The 22,134-nt window shown below is 36.4% G+C and overlaps 1 protein-coding gene across 1 annotated transcript; it reads right to left on the bottom strand.

The window, feature by feature from the left end:
• Positions 1–315: 315 nt before the first annotated feature.
• On the bottom strand, positions 316–20,258 carry LOC107031610 (serine/threonine-protein kinase STY13). The gene is made up of 6 exons (XM_015233037.2): positions 19,299–20,258; positions 18,649–18,781; positions 18,192–18,387; positions 17,550–17,674; positions 13,565–13,723; positions 316–1,011 (listed from the first exon to the last, which is right to left on the bottom strand). The coding sequence occupies exons 1-6, from the start codon at positions 19,505–19,507 to the stop codon at positions 721–723; spliced, it is 1,113 nt and encodes a 370-aa protein (XP_015088523.1). The 5' UTR covers positions 19,508–20,258; the 3' UTR covers positions 316–720.
• Between the last annotated feature and the right edge of the window lie 1,876 nt (positions 20,259–22,134).

Consider the following 22,134-nt stretch of genomic DNA (forward strand, 5'->3'; position numbering starts at 1 on the left):
ACAAGCATTTATTCAAACATCAAAGGGCCTGCCAATATCTTAAAAAATATGCTGTCATGTTTTAGCAGTTCAGATTGGCTTGTTTCAGCTGCTTTTAAGCTGAAATAACTTTTAAACACTTAATTTTTACGCAAAAATAACTAAAATAAGCCAAAAGTCATAAATTAGAAAACCTATGACATTTGACTTAAATCCATCCAAACAGGCTCTAAAGAATCTCTTTTGAGTCGCTCAGGAACAATTATGAGATTCTCTAGAGCAAGTAACACATTTTTCTTTAGGCAGTCATGGGGAAAGACCGAACAAAGAACATAATTGTATATACACAAGCATTTATTCAAACATCAAAGGGCCTGCCAATATCTTACTTCAGAATAGGAATTGCAACATATATTTTTCAAATTAGCTACAGATGAGTAGCATTCTGAAGAGCAACATATATTGTTATAAACATCTGTCAGGAAGCAGCCATCATCATCCTGATACCAAGTGATAATGTGAAAGAAAAGTGTTACTATAACGGTCTACGCTACAGGTTCCCCATAAAACTGAGGATTGGATATGAACAAGAGAGTACTTTTAACGAGCTTCCTTTACAGTGACATTAACTAATGTTTCCTTCCTTTGTTTTGTTTATTGGTTAGTGGCTAACATTGTTTCTGTTCAACACTTCTAATCCCTGACACTGAGCTGGAACAGCGAGTGTTGATTTTTTCCTGCTTACTGTGAGTTCTTAGCCTTCTTTGCAGCAAAAAGTTGGCGAAGGAAAGCAAATTTTCCCTTTGCTCGTGCAGAAAACTCAACAATAGTACCATTGCTGGCAACCGTCTGCTCCACTGGTTCTGTTGCCAGTAGAGACGGTGAGGGTAGTGGAAGTGTGAAAAGATATGCAGTAAGCATCCGGATTATCTGGCTGAAGCTTGGTCGCATGTTAGGGTCTTCCACCCAACATGATTGCATGATAAATGCCAAGTCAGGAGAAATATCTTCTGGAAGACTAGGTCTCTCTTGCTGCATTTCCAGTTCATAAACCAATTTAATACATAAAGCAACACGAAGATCATGTGTTAACTCAGAAGAACTCCAGAAGAAAAAAAAAAGATCAGTATCTCATGGAAAAAGTCAAAAGACAAATGATAGTTTAGCATACACTCTTCAGAGTTAAATGTTATAACTGCACCATCACTATAAAAACAAAGGAGATTATCACATCTCATCTAAGAGCACAATGTTACTCGAGTTAACCTCATATACACCTAACTGTAATGCATGGATATCAACGAATGTTAACAATGACTTTTGCAACAACAGTTATGAAACCTAATTAATCAAGAGAAAGAATCCCCTGATTTCATAATTAATCAAGAGAAAGAATCCCCTGAAGCAGACATGATCTTGATCATCATACAAATGTAACTAGACAATTACGCACCCCATGTTGTAGAATTTAAATTAAAATCTGTGACATGCATAAACGAATGATTTCGGGCATTTGAGGACATTCCTGATGAATTTAGTTCTCCATCCGAATTTGCTTGTCCACTTTGACTTGGTATGATAAACAAGAGAAGCGTTAGAAACACGGCACAATAATATTTGCATCATAGAAAAATAGGCAACTGTATTGTTATGAGAAGACACGAGCCCCTTTAAGAGTTTGTGATTGTAACAAGGGAAGCAGACGATATTTCGATGCAACTCCAAAAGAAAAGTAGAAGTTTATCGGGATAATTGAGGCTAAAGACTCGCTTAATTCTTAAAGCATGTTTAAAACCTGAATCTTGATGAACCGCAGGTGGTGTGCTTTGCCTCACTAGTTAGTGCTTCAATGCGTGAAACAAGGTCCTAAGGTGAGTGCATCTTCACTAATGGGCTGTGTCTTTAAGAGCACAATACTAGACAATGGATATACTTGACAAATTGAATACATTTGTTGTTAGGTAAACGGCATGACTGAACTTCTAGATTAGGAATAAGAAACTAATAATACAAGAAATCTAGCTTAGAATCCAAAAATCTAAGGGTATGTGTTTGGTATTTTCCAATTTTCTCATGTTTGATTGATCAAAAAATGAGGAAAATGAGTTTCCTAATGGAAGTAGGGAAAACAAGTTTCCATGAATAACTTCCAAGTTTATTGTCTCAACCCCACCCACCCAACGTCCCAACCCCCATCACTTGACAATTCCACCCCCTCCACTCCCACCCATGCTCACACATAAATGCTCTTGGAATATTATTTTTTTACTTACCCAAAACTAGAAAATGTAAGTAAGAAACTCACTTATTTACCAATTAAATATTTTCTAGGAAAACATTTTTGGTAGAAACTATTTTCCTTCATACCTAACACACCTAAACTACATCCTTTCAACTAATAAAATAATTAAGTCATTGAACTTGATTAACATGATAGTACCTGCACACACTCACATATATCTATCTATCTTAATTATAGCTTTTCATTTCTTATCCCAAATAATTAGTGTGTTATTATAGTTAAATTTTTATGCATTACCTTTCTACTTCTTATTTTTCCTTTCATTGTGACTTTCTTCGCTTAAGTCCACGCTTTACTCATGTTTTGAGCTTAAAGCCACAATAGACAGATAGTTTTTGCATTTTTTGCTTTTGAGTATTGTGGTCGGATAGCAAAGAGGACCTGGTAACATTTATTTCTCAATGCCATTAAGTATTTCTTTATTAACGTTGAGAGTTGAGACACAATATAATTAAGTAATAAAAAAATGTGCTCTTAAATATTTAAACTCTTGGATGAGATGGTCGTACATTTAAACATAATACTAGAGCAGGCAAGAAGTTCTGGGTACAAATCTCACAGCCACCACCAAGCAAGAAAAATATTCAAGGAGTTTGGCTAAAAACAAATTAGGCTCACATGTGAAGAGGCGTGTTGAGACAAAATATAATTCAGTAATTAAAAGTGTGTTCTTCCTAACCGCTTAACCTTTTAAATGAGATGGTCACATCCTCCGACACTGGTACCCTTTAGTTTGAGGTGGTAAAATGTTCTTCGATGTTAGATACAAAAATGCTACTTATCATGCCACCATTTATTAGACCACCTAATACTTGAGAACTTTGTAACGATATAGCTGCAAGCGAAAGAGGTCAAGTTGTGAGAAGTTGAGTGTGGCTAACTTATCATGTGTAATCTTATCATTATTGTTACAGAATATTGTAAATATATTCTATTACCTTATATAGATAGGAGAGACATGTAGGATATTTTCTTACCTTTATTGATGTTTCTTTCTAGTGTATATATACATGTAATGTTGATATAATAAAGAATGAATTCAGTTCTATAAACTACATGGTATCAGAGCCAATAGGGCTCCAGATTTTGGTTCAGAAACTTCGAAACTTTTCCTAGCATCTTAGGAAAAGATTTCGGCTACTTGGGTTTTGGTAGAATACCTCTAGGCTTTCTGTCCCAGCATCGTTTCATCTGTTCCAACGTACTGCAGGATTGATTTTTGGTGTTAAAATCACTGCAGGATAATAATTCTTCACTTCCAGGTTTGGTTTTTATCATTTGCATCTGTGACATAAAATCTGGAAATAGTTTTGCGCTATTGTGGCTGATGGGACCAGTTTGGTGTCAGATTTTTTTTATCCTTTACTCTTCTTGATCAATTTCTTGGACATACACTAGTTAAAATGTCTGATGATAAATTTGCCATGACTGGAATTGTTCCAGCATTGTCCAAAATTACTGATAATAAATTAAATGGGTCTAGTTATTTAGATTGGAGTAAAAAAAATTAGGGTCTACTTGCGTAATGTTGAAAAGGATGACCATCTTATCCAAGATCCTCCAACTGATGATACTAAAAAGACTTGGCTTAGAGATGATGCTAGACTACTCTTGCAAATTATAAATTCTATTGACAATGAAGTTGTTGGTTTGGTTAATCACTATGAGTTTGTGAAAGAGTTAATGGATTATTTTGAGTATTTATATTCTGGCAAAGGTAATTTATCTCGGACTTATTTAGTTTTTAAGGCTTTCTATCGTTCTGAGAAGGAAGCTAAGTCACTCACTACATACTTCATGGAGTTCAAGAAAACATATAACGAACTGAATGTACTTCTACCATTCAGTACTGATATCAGGGTGCAGCATGCTTAGAGGGAAAAATGGCTATAATGAGTTTTTTAACTGGACTCCCATCTGAGTTTGAGACTGCTAAATCACATATTCTGTCTAGTTCTGAGATCAACTCTCTCAAAAATGTTTTCAGTCGAGTGTTGCGCACAGAGAGTACTCCATCCAACCAACAAACCAATGTGCTTGTTGCAAAAGGAGGAGAAGGAAGAAATAATGCAGGGAAATGGAACAACAATAATATGCAGGAGATAAAACGATAACAATGATTGCATGGAAATGGAATCATAACAATGATGTAGGAAGGTGGAACAACACCAATAACACTGGGAGATGGAACAATAACAAAGGAGGTGACAATGATGCTGGGAGATGGATCAACGACAATATTTGTCGCTATTGTAAGGAACCCGGGCACATAAGGCGAAACGGTAAGAAATTACAGAATCGCAACCAACAACTTCAGACTCAGACTGCCACTGTTGTTGCCACATCTAGTTCACCCTCATGATAATCTAGTGGTGAAGGAAAGAGATTGGCCTAGGAAGATGATATGGAAACCAAAAATTCCCTACAAAGTTAACTATTTCATCTAGCTTCTGGCCAAAGAAGCAGTGTTAACTCATGATAACCTGAACAAAAGTGGTTACCAACTAACCGGTGGCTGTTTTTTATGTGGGGAACAAGCTGAGACAATCAACCATCTTTTTTTGCACTGCAAATGGACAGATCAGCTTTGGAGGATGTTCATCAGTTGGAAAGGGATTAGTTGGGTCAAACATGGAAGTATTGCAGACGTACTAAGATGCTGGAATATGGATGGCAATGTGAGCAAGACGGAAGAAAAATGGAAGATCGTCCCAGCATGGATTGGTGGTCAATCTGGATTCAGAGGAACAAAAGGTGCTTTGAGGGGACTCAAAACAACATTCAGAATCTTAAAATGAATTGTTTAGCCTTTATTATTTTTGGTGTGAGCAAAAACTACTAGCTCAAACAGAAGATACTGTGATGTTTTTAACGTTTTGTAAGGCACAGAACTGAATCACAATTTGCAAGTTGTAATACTTTTCAAGGGGTACTACACTATGGTTGTATTAAACCTGTGGATATATAAAAGTAAAGTTACCATTATCAAAAAAAAAAACATCTGGTTCACCCTCAACTGTTACAATCTCAACTAATAAGTATGCTAGATTTACAAAGAATCAGGAATCAACGAATGAAACACTCTAGCCCGTGCCCTTACTGAGTCAGGTAACAAATGTCTCATTTCCTCCTCAAGCAACTGGATCATTGATTCGGGTGCCACAGATAACATGACATGTAATCCCAAAATATTCTCTAAATTCCGGTCACATAAAGTACCATCCACTGTTACCATAGCTGATGTATCTAGTTATGCCATTGAAGGATCTGGAATCGTAAACCCCACTTCATCTATTACTTTGTCCTCTGTTCTAGGACCACCTAGTCTTGCCTTTAATCTGATCTCTGTGAGTAAACTTACCAAAGAACTACAATGTTTTGTCTCCTTATATCCTGATTATTGTCTTTTCTTATGACGAAACAGATTATTGGTAAAGGATATGTATCAGACGGTCTCTGCGTTATTGATGAATGGGCGCCTCCATCAGTTGCTTGCTCCAGTATCGTCTCGTCATTTAAAGTACATTGTCGTTTGGGACATCCTTCTCTACCAGTTTTGAAGAAATTATGTCCTCAATTTCATAATGTACCTTCAATAGATTGTAAGTCTTGTCATTTTGCAAAACACCATAGAAGCTTGTTAAGTCCTAGGAATAATAAGCAGGCTGAGTTTGCTTTCGAGTTAGTTCATTCAGATATTTGGGGACCATGTCCTGCTGTGTCTAAAGTTGGGTTCAGATATTTTGTTACTTTTGTGGATGATGTTTCCCGAATGACATGGATTTACTTTATGAAAAATCGTTCTGAAGTGTTCTCCCATTTCTCTAATTTTTGTGTTGAAATTAAGACACAGTTCAATGCCTCTATCCATATATTGAGGAGTGATAATGCTAAAGAATTCATGTCAACATCATTTCAGAACTACATGAATCAATATGGTATTCTTCATCAATCTTTGTGTGTGGATACACCCTCATAGAATGGAGTAGCTGAGACAAAAAATAGACACTTGCTAGAGACTGCTTGTGCTTTGCTATTTCAAATGAAGGTACCTAAGCAATTTTGGGAGGATGCGGTATCCACAACTAGTTTTTTAATTAATCGCAATTCATCCACAGTGCTTAATGGGGATATTTCATATGGTGTTCTCTTTCCGAATAAACCATTATTTTCATTAGAGCCAAAGGTGTTTGGAAGTACTTGTTATGTTCGTGATGTGCGACCCTATGTTACTAAACTAGATCCAAAGGCTTTGAAGTGTCTTTTTGGGATATTCTCGCTTACAGAAGGGTTATCGGTGCTACTCTCCAACCCTTAACAGATACATGGTGTCGATAAATGTGGTGTTCTCTGAGAGCATTTCCTTTTTTTCTTCTCCGGACAGTTCTCCTACTCAGAGACAAGAAGAAGAAGAATGGCTCATTTATAATACCACTCAACCGAGCTCAGAACACCATAAGGAAGTTTGTGGTAGTGTTGAGCAGTCAACTGAGAATGTGTCTTCTGATGTTCATCCTGCTCCAACAAAGCCACCGATAATTCAAGTTTATTCTAGGCGACAAGCCACCAATGATACATGTCCTGCACCAACTATATCGTCATTAGATCCTCCTCCGATCAATCCCTCTCCAACAGAAAATCTTGACATTCCCATTGCTTTTCGCAAAGGTAAGCGTCAGTGTCAATCAATATATTCCATTGCTAATTTTATCTCATATGACCACTTGTCTCCTGCATCTTGCTCTTTGATTGCTTCTCTAGCTTCCATTTTTGCACCCAAAACAGTTTAGGAAGCTTTGAGTCACCCTGGGTGGTATGATGCAATACTCAAGGAGATACATGCTTTAGATGAAAATCACACTGGGAATTTGGTGGACTTAACAAGAGGAAATAAGGTAGTGGGATGTAAGTGGGTTTTTACGGTCGAAGTAAATCCTGATGGTTCTGTGGCGAGGCTTAAAGCTAGAGTAGTGGCTAAAGGATATGCTCATACTTATGGAGTGGATTATTCTGATACTTTTTCTCCGGTGGTCAAAGTCACTTCCATTCGCTTGTTTATTTCTCTAGCTGCTTCCAAGAATTGGTCGTTACATCAGTTGGATATCAAGAATGCATTTCTTCACGGGAATCTCCAAGAAGTATATATGGAGCAACCACCCAGTTTTGTTGCTCAGGAGGAGAATGGGAAAGTTTGTCACTTGAAGAAATCTTTGTATGGTTTGAAACAAAGTCCACATTCTTGGTTTGGGAAATTTAGTGAGGTAGTTCAAAAGTTTGGTCTTACAAAGAGCAAATATGATCATTCGGTCTTCTACAGACAATCAACAACTGGCATTATTCATATTGTTGTATATGTTGATGACATTGTCATCACCGAGAGTGATTGTGCTGGAATATTCTCTCTCAAATCTTTCTTGCACTCGATATTTCACACGAAAAAATTAACACAACTGAAATACTTCTTGGGAATAGAAGTAAGTAGGAGTAAGAAGGGAATATTTTTATCTCAAAGAAAGTATATCCTTGACCTTCTTGAGGAAACTGGAAAGTCAGCAGCCAAGCCTTGTAATACTCCAATGGTTCCAATATGCAGCTCACAAAGATGATGGTGACCCCTTCGATGATCTAGAGAGGTACAGGAGATTAATTGGAAAACTAAACTATCTCACTGTAACTTGTTCGGATATTGCTTTTGCATTTAGTGTTTAATCAGTTCATGACCACGCCTACGGTAAAACATTGGGCAGCTTTGGAGCAAATATTATGCTACTTGAAAGGCGCCCCTGGACTTGGCATAGTATATAGTAACAATGGACATACTCGCGTTGAGTGTTTTGAAGACGCCGATTAGGCTGGATCCAAGATTGATAGGTCTACTACTGCTATTATGTCTTTGTGGGTGGAAACTTGGTGTCATGGAGAAGTAAGAAACAAAATGTTGTATCTCGATCCAGTGCAGAATCCGAGTATAGAGCTATGGCACAATCCACATGTGAGATTATGTGGATACATCACCTCTTAAGTGAAGTTGGATTGAAGTATCCCACACCTGCGAAACTTTGGTGTGATAACCAAGCTGCTCTTAATATCGCCTCAAATCCAGTGTATCATGAAAGAACTAAGCACATTGAGGTGGACTGTCATTTTATTCGTGAAAAGATCCGAGAAAACCTGACTTCCATGGGCTATGTGAAGACTGGAGAGCAACTAGCTGATTTGTTCACAAAGGCATTGAATGGAGCTCGAGTTACCTATTTGTGTAACAAGCTGGGCATGATTAATATATATGCTCCAGCTTGAGGGGGAGTGTTACAAAATATTGTAAATATATTCTATTACCTTCTATAGATAGGAGAGATATGTAGGATATTTTCTTACCTTTATTGATGCTTCTTTCTAGTGTATATATACACGTAATGTTGACATAATAAAGAATAAATTCAGTTCTATAAACTACAAGTATCAAAACCTTGAAGACCTAACCTGTGCAGCTTGAGTGCCTATTCAACTTCTACTAATTTAGGTATTGTACATCTCTATTTTCATGTGATGTGATTTGTCATCTAGACCCTTTTATATACACAAGCACTGCAGAACAATAATACCTATTACACTGCACTGCGGAACAATGATACCTATTACACTTACTTTCAGATCCTCCCATATCTGGTCTCTCACTCATCAAAGCAATTAGTTGTAGGATCAAACTCTTTCTTTCTCCAAACTCAATTTTGTAAAAGGCCTTGACAAATTAAATCAGTCTCACCACCACCCTATTGTTTCATCTCCTAGCCCCATTGAAAAGACTAATAAAAACAACCAACAAATAACTAGTTCTCAACACTAAATATGTTGAAATAAGCTATATGAATCCTCTGTAAATCCCACTCCGAGCTTATGGTCTCGTGGTATGAGCACAGCCTGTGATGTGTTGTTAGGCACATCCACAAGTTCAATCCTGTCACTGATAAAAGTGTGGTATTTGAGTGGAAAGAGGTTGAAGAAGTGACCTATTGTCCACCGAATTTCAAACCCTTTACCACTGATTCTCGGAATTTTTCTATTATTAAGAAGATGAATTGATAGAACTCTGGGAGAACAACACCCTAAAAGCTAGCTCTTGAGGTGCGAGAGCCCAAGGCTATATAAGCCCTACATTAGCTCCGCATTAAATCAATGTGAGATTTTAGTCTCATACCTTGTAATAGGATCATTACGAACCACCAGCTCCATATCTGTCATCCTAGACGGCTGTGCGTTAGACCATTTCTATCCCCGGGCCAACACTACAATACCAGCATCACCATTTAAGGTGTGGCGGGCACGAATGGATAGTGGGTGGGTCTGATAACAATGCTTCAACCCAACCACACCCCAAAAGCTAGCTATTGAGGTGGGAGAGACCAAGGCTTTATAAGCCCAACATCATGAATTCTCTGTAGCCATAACATTTCCAGTTATGTGAAAATGACTCTTTTACAACTGACTAAAGGTTCTCTAGAATAGAGGATCTCTCCAGCTTCCATTTATCTACGTGAAATTAGGTCTTAGGCCTACTCACACCCCAAAAGCTAGTCAAAGGGAGGAGGAGTTCACTCATCTCATTAACCACCGATGTGGTACTTTTGTTATTCTTTAACAACTCACCTCACGCCCAGTGCTTAACATCTGGTGCGTGGACAATTTTGATTTTGCGGGGCACTAACATCGGGTGAGAAGGGTCCTGCTCTGATACCATGTTAAATTAGGTACTAGGCCTAACTCACACCCAAAAAGCTAGCTCAAAGGGAGGAGGATTGTGCCAAGCCTTATAAAAAGTCCACCTATCTCATTAACCACCAATGTGGGACTTTTGTCATTCTTTAACAATCTTTAATTGAACATATAAACCTCTAACTTAGACTAAAAATACCCATGGCAGACAAACAGCTGAGATTATAAGAACTAGTGAACACTCTCGTCGCAGCTTCAGTGATACACTCCAATTTAAAAGCACAACATAAGCTTCTTGGCATAAGCAAGCCTGCTTATCCAGTTATCGTATTATCAGCTAGAAGGCAACCAATATATGTTCGGTTGAAGAACACCAAAGGATTTAATGGCAGCAACTTCATATTGAATTATTCTTTTTCTTTAAGAGAGAAAGTGATGTACTTTTATTAAATATGTACCAACAAAGCAACTCTGCATTATCATTCGATGAATTGTTCAAAAACTAGGGAGGGAAATCGTTGATCGCATTTCCTCTAGATTAAATGCAAGTGGTGGGCAAGTGCATTTTTGCTCTCCTTTTGTGGCATTACCTGGGTGATTTTCCCCATTGCGGAAGGACTTCTTCGTTTGTTGGAGTTGTTGTTACTATTAGATAGAAAAAAAAAGTATTTTCTACTTAAAAAGGAACAAGAATAGGATTCCTAGTTGAAAAGGATTCTAATATAGTGTCTATAAATAGGGTCTCAATGTAACAATTTAGATATACAATTCAATAATATTTTCCCATATATTTCTCACATGGTAACAAAGCATTGGTGAGAACTTCAAGTCATCGACGTCAAATTTCGGTCACGACGGTGGGACTGATTTGCGTCATCTTTCGTTTTGAAGGTGTTGTGCAAAAGACAACACTGTCATGAGGATCGGGAAGCTCAGGCGACCAACCCCAACTAGACCCACTGGAAAATACCCCTCCACGTGCCCCCACGCGCCGATCGGAGGTGGAAATTTTTCGGCGAGATCTAGTCACGCATCGACGCGTGAGTGCTGCTCTAGTCACTTTTTCTCGAGCAATTTTCTTTTGTTGGGGGTTGCCTAGTATTTCTGACCACAATCCGGCTAGTTTTCTCTAGATGCGATCACTGGAATTAGGGGTCGACTAGTATTTCTGACCACTGTGGGCAAACTCCGACAGCTTCTAATATTTTCAGACTAGTGTAGCACCTTTCAGCAGTTTCTAGCATGTATACCAGTCTATGGAGAATAGACGAGGGAGAGAACGTTTTGGAAAACCTCAATCCATGTGTAGTCATTGTCATAAACCCGCACACACTCGTGATATATGTTATAGTTTGCATGATCCACCACCCACTTATGATCCTGTTGTTCTAAAGGAATAGAGAGAGTTCATTTGGTTCGTGCAAATAAACAAACATCTTCGCAAGTAGTTTCGATTGCACAACCTGATATTTTTGTTGCGGGTAATTCTTTTACTTGTGTGTCACATAACTCACATTCTAGCACTCTTGGATTATATTTATAGACTCGAGGGCTTCTGATCATATCTCTGGTAATAAATCACTTTTGTTGATATTGTAAATTCACAATCTCTTCCAAGTATTCCTTTAGCCAATGGGATTCAAACAAATCCAAAAGGGATTGGAAAATCCAAATCCGTATCGTCTGCCACCCTAGACTCTATTCTTTATGTCCCTAATTCTCCTTCTAATATAGTATCGTTAGTCGTTTGAGAAAGCCCTACATTGTAACATAACTTTTTTTGATTATTTTTTTCATGCAGGATCGTTGTACGGGACAGATGATTGGAGCAGGACATAAATCACAAGGCCTTTACTATCTTACCTCTTCTAATTCCTTAACAACATGCTCCGTTATAGATTCCCCAGATCTAATTCACAAACGTTAAGAACATCCAAGTCTATCCAAACTGCAAAAGATGGTGCTTAGTTTGTCTAGTTTATCCACATTAGATTGTAAGTCGTGTCAACTTGGAAACACACTCGTGCTATATTTTCACGTAGTACTGAGGGTCGTTCCGAGTCTATTTTTTCATTAATTCATTCTTATATTTTGGGGTCCTAGTAGAGTCAGTTCCACCTTAGGATGTCGTTATTTTGTTAGTTTCATTGATGATTATTCTAGATGCACTTGCGTTTTCTTAATGAAAGATCGTTCTGAGTTATTTTCTATATTCAAAGGTTTCTGTTGAAATACAAAATCAGTTTGGTGTTTCTTTTCGTACTTTCTGTAGTGATAATGCCTTAGAATCCTTATCATCCCAGTTTCAGGTATTTATGTCTCACCAAGAAATTATTCCCATACACTCCTCAACAAAGTGGTGTCGCGGAAAGAAAGAATAAGCATCTCATAGAGACGGCTCGCACTCTCCTCATTGAATCCCATGTTCCGTTGTGTTTTTAGGGCGATGCAATCGTTTCATCTTGTTATTTAATTAACAGAATGCCTTCTTCTTCTATTCAGAATCAGGTTCTACATTCCATATTGTTTCCTCAGTCACATCTCTATCTATACCCCCTCGTGTCTTTGGGAGCACATGCTTTGTTCATAATTTAGCCCCAGAGAAAGATAAATTAGCTCCTCGTGCCTTCAAATGTGTCTTTCTTGGTTACTCTAGAGTTCAAAAAGGGTATCGTTGTTATTCACATGATCTTCATCGATACCTTATTTCCGCTGATGTACATTTTTTGAGTCTCAACCTTATTATACACCTTCTGATCATCCTGATGTATCTATGGTCTTACCCATACCTCAACTTTTACCTGTGCCAACCTTTGAAGAATCTACGGTTAATTCTATCTCCAGTTGTAGTGCCACCACTAAACTTATCATCGCCGTCAACGTCCATCCCTAGCCCCAAATGTTTCATGTCATGCGCCAGACCCTGCTCCTACTGCGGACTTGCCTCCTCCTAGCCAACCACTTGCACTTCAAAAAGGTATACGATCCACTCGAAATACTAACCCACATTATACCTTCTTAAGTTATCATCGTCTATCATCACCCACTATGCCTTTGTGTTTGGATGGAGACATACTATGGTTGATGAGATGTCTGCTTTGCATAAAAGTGGTAGTTGGGAGCTTGTCTCCCTTCCTGCAGGTAAATCTACGGCTGGTTGTCCTAGGGTTTATGCAGTCAAAATTGGCCCAGACGGTCAGGTTGATCGACTTAAGGCTCGCCTTGTTGACAAAGGGTATACTCAGATATTTGGGCTAGACTATAGTGACACTTTCACTCCTGTGGCTAAGATAGCATATGTCCGCCTTTTTCTATCTATGGCTATCGTTCGTCATTGGCCTTTTCATCAGTTGGACATTAAGAATGCTTTTCTACATGGTGATCATGAGGAAGAAGTCTATATGGAGCAACCACCTAGTTTTGTAGCTCAGGGGTTGGGATTCTTAATGAAGTTGCTCCAAAGGGTGGCTGTGTTTACAGTCATAATCAAAAATTACAAAGAGCATACTCGATTGTACTACAATAAATATACCAAGGAAAAGCTTGATGATGACAGAAAACCCTTTGTACCTTAAAAGCAGCAGCATAAGCAGCTTGCAAATTCGACATTCCCTCAAATGGCATGCGGTTTGTCAGTAATTCCCACAAGACAATACCAAAACTATAAACATCGACCTTGTTATTATAATGCTTCTTCTCCCCCAGACGCAATGTAACAGTGCTGTACAACTGCAACAACAATTAATTCAGATAATTGGGAAACCGTGAAAATTTAGGATAAAACATAGAAAATGTATTGAAATTGATCCAAGTAAGAACATATTTAAATGAATAAGTACAAAGAGAGAAAGGACAAAAGATTTGAACTTGATAAAGGCACTAGTGCACCATCATATCATAAAATATATAGTTAACTCATGAAAGTTCATTGGAGAATTACAGTAGGAATATCACAAAATCAATAAACTTTTGAGGGCGCCAAATTACAAAATTAACCAAGAAGGATAGTAGTTTACAAGGGGATTTGGAAAATGATGACAACAACATAGAACAGCCTTAAAGATGATAAATTGGATAAGAATATCATCATGCCAAAGTACACAGTCCATTGTGACCTTTGAAAGTTAAAAAGGAAACAGTTCAAGGCTTGCTTCAGATCAAGACCATAAAATTGTGATTCAGAAATCAGAAGAACAGAAAAGATATTAGAAACTACACAGAATTTGTTTTAAAGTTTTCTTTGGATAACCGAAAAGTTCCTGGGGAACAATCACACGATTTCGTAACTCGGTGAATAATGGACAATCCTCCTCACCCGTTCTGACTTAAATATCATGCTTTTGTATGTAGCAGGTTTCAGATCAGGCACTTTGCTCTTACCACAATCAAATCCCTGGGGGCATAGATTTCATTTTTAATACTACCTCCATCCGCTTTTAACCTTTTTTAGAGTCTAACAATAACTTTGACTGACATTTTACGATATATTTTAAAAGGAATCAGTATTCATAAATACAACCAAATTCATTAACTAATATTATATATCGAGCACAATCACATGGATTATCAACGCTGACATCATCCTCACCGATCCTAAATAGATTATATTCGATCGCCAAGCCCAGAACGATAGCCACAAAATGCCGAACAGCCAACATAAGCATATACCCAATGTCGAATTGATCCAAACGATCGCCGTAGCGAATCTCGCCGAGTTCCACTTACCACCGACGGTCAAAAAGTGTAAAGCAGAGGAGCATTTATGGCGACGCTAGCGGCGGCGGTGACAGCGTTCAGTTCTCCAGAAAGGGTAACTTTTTTACCTCAATAAAAGGTCATGTGCATCATTTTTGCTTTCCGATATGAGTTCTTGCCAATTTGGGTTCTCAAAGCAGATAGATTTTAGGGGAAGATGATGGGTGTTTTGTTGATTTGTTGGGCAAGTATGGACCTTTGAAGGTGGAGAAGTTCTTGAGCTTTTGCTATAGAAACAGGAGGTGAAGAAGATTTTGGGTCAAGTTAGGGGTTAAAATATATAATCGGGTAATTTTAATTAAAATCGGGTCAATTCGGGACTTTCCGTCAACATAGGGGTATAAATGTTGAAATTAATAACGGAAGGGTAAAAATAACTTTAATTTAACGGTAAGGGCATATCAACCAATAAAACAAAGTTGAGGGGTATTTTTAACCCTTTTCGCTATATTTTTTTCATCATATTGATATGTGAAAATTGGAATTTTAGTACTTTTCCTGCAAATTATAAGTATCTATTTTTTTTTTTTTGGTTTAAAATATCAAATTATAATCTAATTTAACTTTAAAAATTAATCAAATTGACTTTCGAAAAGTGAAACATGTTAAAAGTGGATAGTGTATAAGTTGAGAAAACTCCTTTTGCATGCTACAATTTCTAGGGGTGGGTAAATAGGATGTAAATTTGGTTTTCAAATCATTACATTTTGTTATCACTACTTAGTCATCCAATAGGTTCTATTTAGTAGTAGTTATTTTTTTGTAATAGTGCAGTTTTTCATTCCAATTATGTTAGGAAGTCATGTCCTAGTTTCTAGGGGTAGTTATCTTATAAGTGTGGTATTTAAATCTGTCTCTGTTTGTCTTGTATTAAATCTATGTTTGTTTGTCTCAGAAAGAGAAGTAGAAAAGTAATTTTCGTTTTTGAGTACTTTAACTCGAGAGATTGCAGGTTCTCTCTTAATGAACCGCACCATAGGTCGTAGAAAGAAAACTTCAGATTTTATCTTGCAGCGTTCCATAACTAGATCCAGAACACGGGATCATAACAATTTGGTATCAAAGACAGGAGTTATGAGACATTAAATTAAATATCAACTCATATAATTGGTGAACTTGTTCCAAGAAGAACGTGCAGCCAATTTGGCTAGACAGGAAGCAATAAATGCTCATTTGGATGCACTCACATAGGATTTCGAGAATTCTAAGGTCGATTTTGATTCATATGAAAATACAAGACTGGTTCGCTTTTGGAAGGGAAAAAATGAAGTGGCAGGAGGATCGGGATCAGAAGTAGGAGGAAGTTTCATCATTCCTCGACATACAAAGTTGGACTTCCCACGATTTGATAGCCAAGAGGACCCTTTGAGATGGTTGAACATATATGAAAACTTCTTTCAACAACAACAAACTCTAGAGAAGAAAAGGTTGGACTTGCTTCTTTAACGCACAACTTTGATTTCTTCAACTAGAGATAGATATACGGATACCTCAACCATCGTGGACTGAATTCAAATTTCAATGTAACCTTCACTTTGGGCCACCAATCATAAGTTAGAAATTGGGAGAATTGGCTAAATTATGCCAAATCGGGTCTTTGACAAATTGCCCAGAAAAGTTTGAGCATTTAATTCGCAAGCTAGTACACTCACTCAGTCGCAACAAATTAAACTTTATAGATGTGGTCTTACTGCGCAATTGAGGTAAAGTTGCATAATCCTACAGATTTGGCTATGGCAATGAGTTTATCGCTGACTTTATGAACGCAAGGAACAACCCATTTGTTCGCAATCATTAGATGCTTGCAAATCCAATACAAAAGATTTCTCACCTCAACAACATGCCAGATTTGTGAAGAAACTAACCAGATCTGAAATGGAGGAAAGGCGACTTCAGGGAATTTGTTTCAACTGTGATGAACCATTCACCCGAGGTCATCAATGCAAGAAATTATACTGGATTGACTTATAGACGATGAGGAAGAGTTTGTTGGAGAGGGAAATACTAATTTCTGCAGTTAGTGCTTGAGAACAAGTGCAATTTGAAGAAGGAGAGTTATGTTATCACTCCTTAGTCATCCAATAGTTACAGGAGTAGTTTTTTCTAGTAGTAGTTATTTTCCTGTGATAGTGCATTTCTCATTCCTGTAATGTTAGGAAGTCATGTCCTAATTTCTAGGGGTAGTTATCGTATAAATGTTGTATTGAATCTATTTGAGACAGCAAAAAAGTAATTTCAGTTTTTGAGTACTTCAACTCAAGAGATTGCAGGTTCTCTCTTAACTAACCAACATTACACCATACGTCGTAGAAAAAAAACTTCAAATTTTATCTTGCAGAGTCCAATAACTAGATCTATAACCAAGGATCATAACACATTCAATGTATCATATTTCACCTTTAACTTGCAAAGAATTCTGATGGGTCACTACTTGAGCATATATTCCTATGCAGCAGGTAAATAATCCTATTCCACATCATAATTCCCAGCCTTTACGAATCTATCAGATGAGAAATTGCAACGTGTAGTCTTCTCAAGTTCCAATAGTGGAATTATAGTTACTGCCCTAACCATTTTATCAACCATGTAAATAATTTAATCTTTCATACAAAAAGATATTGATAAATGCATATGAGATAATAACAACCAACAACCTCTTTTTAAAAAAAAAAAATCTGGTAACAATATAACAACCAACAAATTTCAAAGAGGGGTTGATTTACATGCCTAATGGAGAAAACTAAACGGTTCACTCGTGATATTATCGGGTTGATAAACACGTGCTTAAATAGATACAAACCTCAGGTGCCATCCACCGGTATGTCCCAGTTTCTGCTGTCATCATCTCTGTAAGGGTCTCTTCCCTTGCTAACCCAAAATCTGCCAGCTTCACAGACTTCTGATTGGCCGTGAGCAGCAAATTGTCTGCATGAATGACATTTCACATGTGCTCTTTCTTAGACATGAGAAGATTACAAAAGAATGCACATTAATGAATTAAATAGGGAAGGTAAACAGCGGGTGATGCCAACTTAAGAATATACTCCAAGTTAGCAGCATGAATTGAACCACACATCAAGGGAAAATATCAACTAAATATGAGTTTGATATCCTCTGTTGGCTTTACTACATTTGAGATTCTTTTTACAAGAATTAAAAAAGTGAGATAGCAAGCGATGAAGTGATAGGTGGAGCCAGAAATGTATACCACAATGTCTGCACTAATAACCTCTTCCTTCAATGGTATTTAGATTACTGACCATAGAAGAGCCAACATAAATTATAAGATAACCCAGAAAAAAGAACTCTTCCAGCAGTAAAATATTGATGGATAAAAGAATATAGTCCAAAAAACATAATATTTGGCCTGTTTAACATTTCAATGAAAAACTACATTAACAAAAAGAAGAAATTCTTCTACAGTCGGCTAGCCAAGTGGTACCAGGTTTTAGATCTCTATGTATAATGCCATTGGCATGTAAACATTCCATGGCCCGAGCAATGTCAAGAGCATAATTTAAGGCGACGTGTAGGTCAAGCACGTTTGGTCGAATGCTGACTAAGTACTTCCGAAGAGACATTCCAGGAAGTAGCTCTGAAACTATAACCATCAAAGGATCCTTGCAAGCTCCAATAAACTGCAAACATGAACCATCATATGAATGGCCCAAAAAATGTAAAAGGTTTAGCACCAGTTACATAATAGGCAAAGGAACATGAACTAACTACAGAACGTAAATAACCGTGTATGTGAATATTACTAGCTAACACCTTATTGACTGCTAAACTTAACCAAAAAAAACTGTTCAAAGGAAGTTAAACACAACACTTTGAAAAGATAATCAGAATATTAATTTGGAGTTGAAGGAACTTGGAAGGAAAAGAAAAATGATACTTACTTTTACAAGATTCTCATGTTTTACTCTTGACATCATAACAACTTCCCGAACAAAACGGCCTTCAAGTGCAGATCTTTCTTCTGAGGTGTTACCACCATTAAGAACTTTTATTGCAACAATTCGATCACCATACCTGGAGAGACATGAAGCATTTTTCGATAGATGAAAAATGTACGATAAATCAGAGCAGATAACAAAAAACACAAATGTTTTTTATATCTTCAAGTAGTTAAAATGACAGATATTGTCAGTTTGACTGCTTCACAAGACAAAGGAAAATATCCACACTAGAAACATCACCAGAAGAAAATAATTACTCGCAGTTACAATGTAAGAATCAATGAATGTATCAATTTCCAATTGTAAGCCCTTTCCAAATGGCAAGCAAACTCTCATATTACACTTTCTTAATTATATAACAGTAGCCTAACTAGTAAACCAATGGAACAGTGTCACAATGGCCAATCACCTACAGCATGATCCAGTAGTTACAGGCTTACAACATCACAAGTTTGAAGTAGGAAATGAAATGTGGCAGAACACAGAGATAATCAGCTCTATACTGTTATTGCAACCTTCCGAATCTACAACGAGAAACTGCTATCTGAAATCATTAGCCTAGGTAACATTACAAGAACAGCGCTACCTACCTTCCTTCATAAACTTTTCCATGAGCTCCCTCACCAATTTTCGTTCCAATAAAGAGTTGTTTTGGATCCACCAACACTCTCTCATCAATAGATAAGTGTGTCGAGGGTACTATTGATCCATTCCGCGAAACACCTTCAACATATTTATGTACACTACCAACAGGATTTTCTTCCTCTTCTCTTTCTCTGCTCTTCTTACTGCAACTCATAGTTGCAAAATTCGAATCAAATTATCCCTGAATGCCTCATTCTCAACCCTCACACACTTTAAACCTACAAATTACTTGCAAACAACCACTTTTACCCCCAACACTGAAAAGTCAATACTATATTCTCATGCTACCAAATGGATATTTCATACTAGACTAAACTCCAACCCTCATATGCAAACAAAGCTTCTTCCTTTAATACTTGTTCAATACAACTTTCGAACAACTCAAACCAAATATTGACTCCAAAATTCACTTTGATTCAAAATTTCAACCAACTCTCATCGATCTGAAATTGCAAAAGAAACTCAAGAATCGCCTAAAACCACAACCCCTTTTCTTGATAAAGAAAAAAAGACACAATTTTTAAACAACCCAAGAACTAGCAGTCTTTAAATACCATAAAGATTAAACCCCAAAAAAATAAAAAACAAGAATCTTCAAAGAAAGCAACAACAGAGAAACCTATAGTGGTAACTAAATACTATAAAATTTTCATGCATAGTTGAGGACCTAACAAGCAACTTTGAAGACCCCTATAAAGCTTCGAACTTTACTCTTATTTTTTGTTTAATTATATTTTGGTTTGTTTTTTGGTCCCTTTTTTGGGGGATGGGGGTGGGGGTAGTGGGTTATCTTTGTTCTGTACTACAAACTCTTATCTAAAAATAAAAATACAATCAAAATGACGTTCTTGTGAAGAGTGTATTTTTCTGGTAATGTAATCAGTGTTGAGTGTGGGGGTGGGGTGTTGGGGTGGGGTGTCGAAGGGGTATATAAGAAAGAAAAGTAGGGGAATAAAATAAATATATGACTATGAATATTAAAAAGAAAGCACGTTTAAAGTGTTACCAAATGAGAATTAGACACGTGGAGAGCACTGAGGATTTTATTTCGAATATTATTAGCATGAGATATTAAAGGATTTGGATATTGTTGGTTGAGGTGAGAATGCTTCGAATGCAGCCAAGACACATTTCTTTCTCTTTGACTAATTAATTGGCTTTTGTGATGTGCAAAAATTCTATTCCTTTGATTTGACATCAAAGTAACTTTAAGTTTTGTTATGAAGAAACATTTTCTCTAATTCCAACTATATTGTAAAACTCTATATTAACTCAAAGAATCTTAGTAAAAATTATGAATTTATCATTTAGCATTTGAACACAAAACTATATGTGAATTTGTCTACATTCGGTGCAACAAGTTGAGAACTCATTTAGGTGTCAGATTAAACAAGTGCATGTTGTTAAACATGCATTTGATCGACTCCCCTTCCATTTTCATACACAAAATGTACATTTTTCCACTTGAATTATTTTAGATTTGAAAAATCCTAGAAAAATTCCATCAATTTCCTTCGGTTTCCAATTCATTCTCATCTTTGTTTGTCCATTCTCACTAGTTTATGTTATAATTTATTCGTAGTCACAGATGAAGATTTGACTTGATTTTTATGAAGTTAATTGCAAATGTTATTGGAGTGTGTATGACTCAAGATGTGTTGTTTTGCCCTTTAGATAGTGTATGTGATTGTAAATTCAAGTTGTAAAATTCTCAATAAAGAGGATTTTTTTTGTTTTTTTCTTCCTTTGTGTGTGTATGTTTTTTTTGTTTTTTTTTTTTTTGAGGGGGGGGGGTCTCAGCTTTTATTGGCATATTTTAGGGTTTTCTTCGAGAGAATCTTATAAATGACTATATTATAACGAGTCCGGAGTCTAAAGGTATAAAATATTAACAAAAATTTTAAAACTGTATATAAAATTTTATATTAATCAAAACGGCAAAATCGCTAGAACAACAACGATTTCTTCCATCGGAAAAAAGCAAAATTGATGTTACTACAGTGATTTTGCAAAATGTTATTTTTAAAAACAAATTCAAATCGCTACCTAGGCAGCGATTTTCTTTAAAAAAAAAATTTAAAAGGCAATTTCTTTTCTTTAAAAAAATTCTAGGCAGCGATTTTCATTTCAAAAAAATGGAAAAATTGTAGGAAAAACAAATTTTATTGATTTTCAAATTTTTTTTTTGAAATTCAAATATATAGCTTATAAGAAAATATGCATTGTTTTAAAAAAATTAAGAATAAGTAAGATAACAAAAATATTTTCTTTCTAAAGAAAAATATTCTATTGAATTTAAATTTAAATTATGTTTGAGTTCAAATAGAATTCTAACTTTTTAACCTCTTTAATTTATATTTCCACAATGTCATATAATGTTAATCTTCATATTTTTTCATCACCTATCATTAGCTTCATATATTTTTTTGAAAATCGCTGCCTAGGTAACGATTTGAATTTTTTTATAAAAAAAAACACATTTTGCAAAATCGATGCAGTAGCAGCGATTTTACTTTTTCTGGTGGAGGAAATCGCTGTTGTTCTAGCGATTTTACCGTTTTGGTTGATATAAAATTTTATATACTGTTTTGAAATTTTTGTTAATATTTTATACCATTTAGGCTCCGGACTCATATTATAACCCACTTTGACCATTGGGGTGCATTTATCGAGGATGGGATCCCATCGTCCGTTGGAGAAAAGGGATTTGTAGCAGTTTTTTCATATTGATAAGGATTATTTCTATATGATTGAGCTACTTCATTATAGTAAGAAACTGCG

The sequence above is a fragment of the Solanum pennellii genome, chromosome 9 (genome assembly GCF_001406875.1).
Source record: "Solanum pennellii chromosome 9, SPENNV200".
Classification (NCBI taxonomy): domain Eukaryota; kingdom Viridiplantae; phylum Streptophyta; class Magnoliopsida; order Solanales; family Solanaceae; genus Solanum; species Solanum pennellii.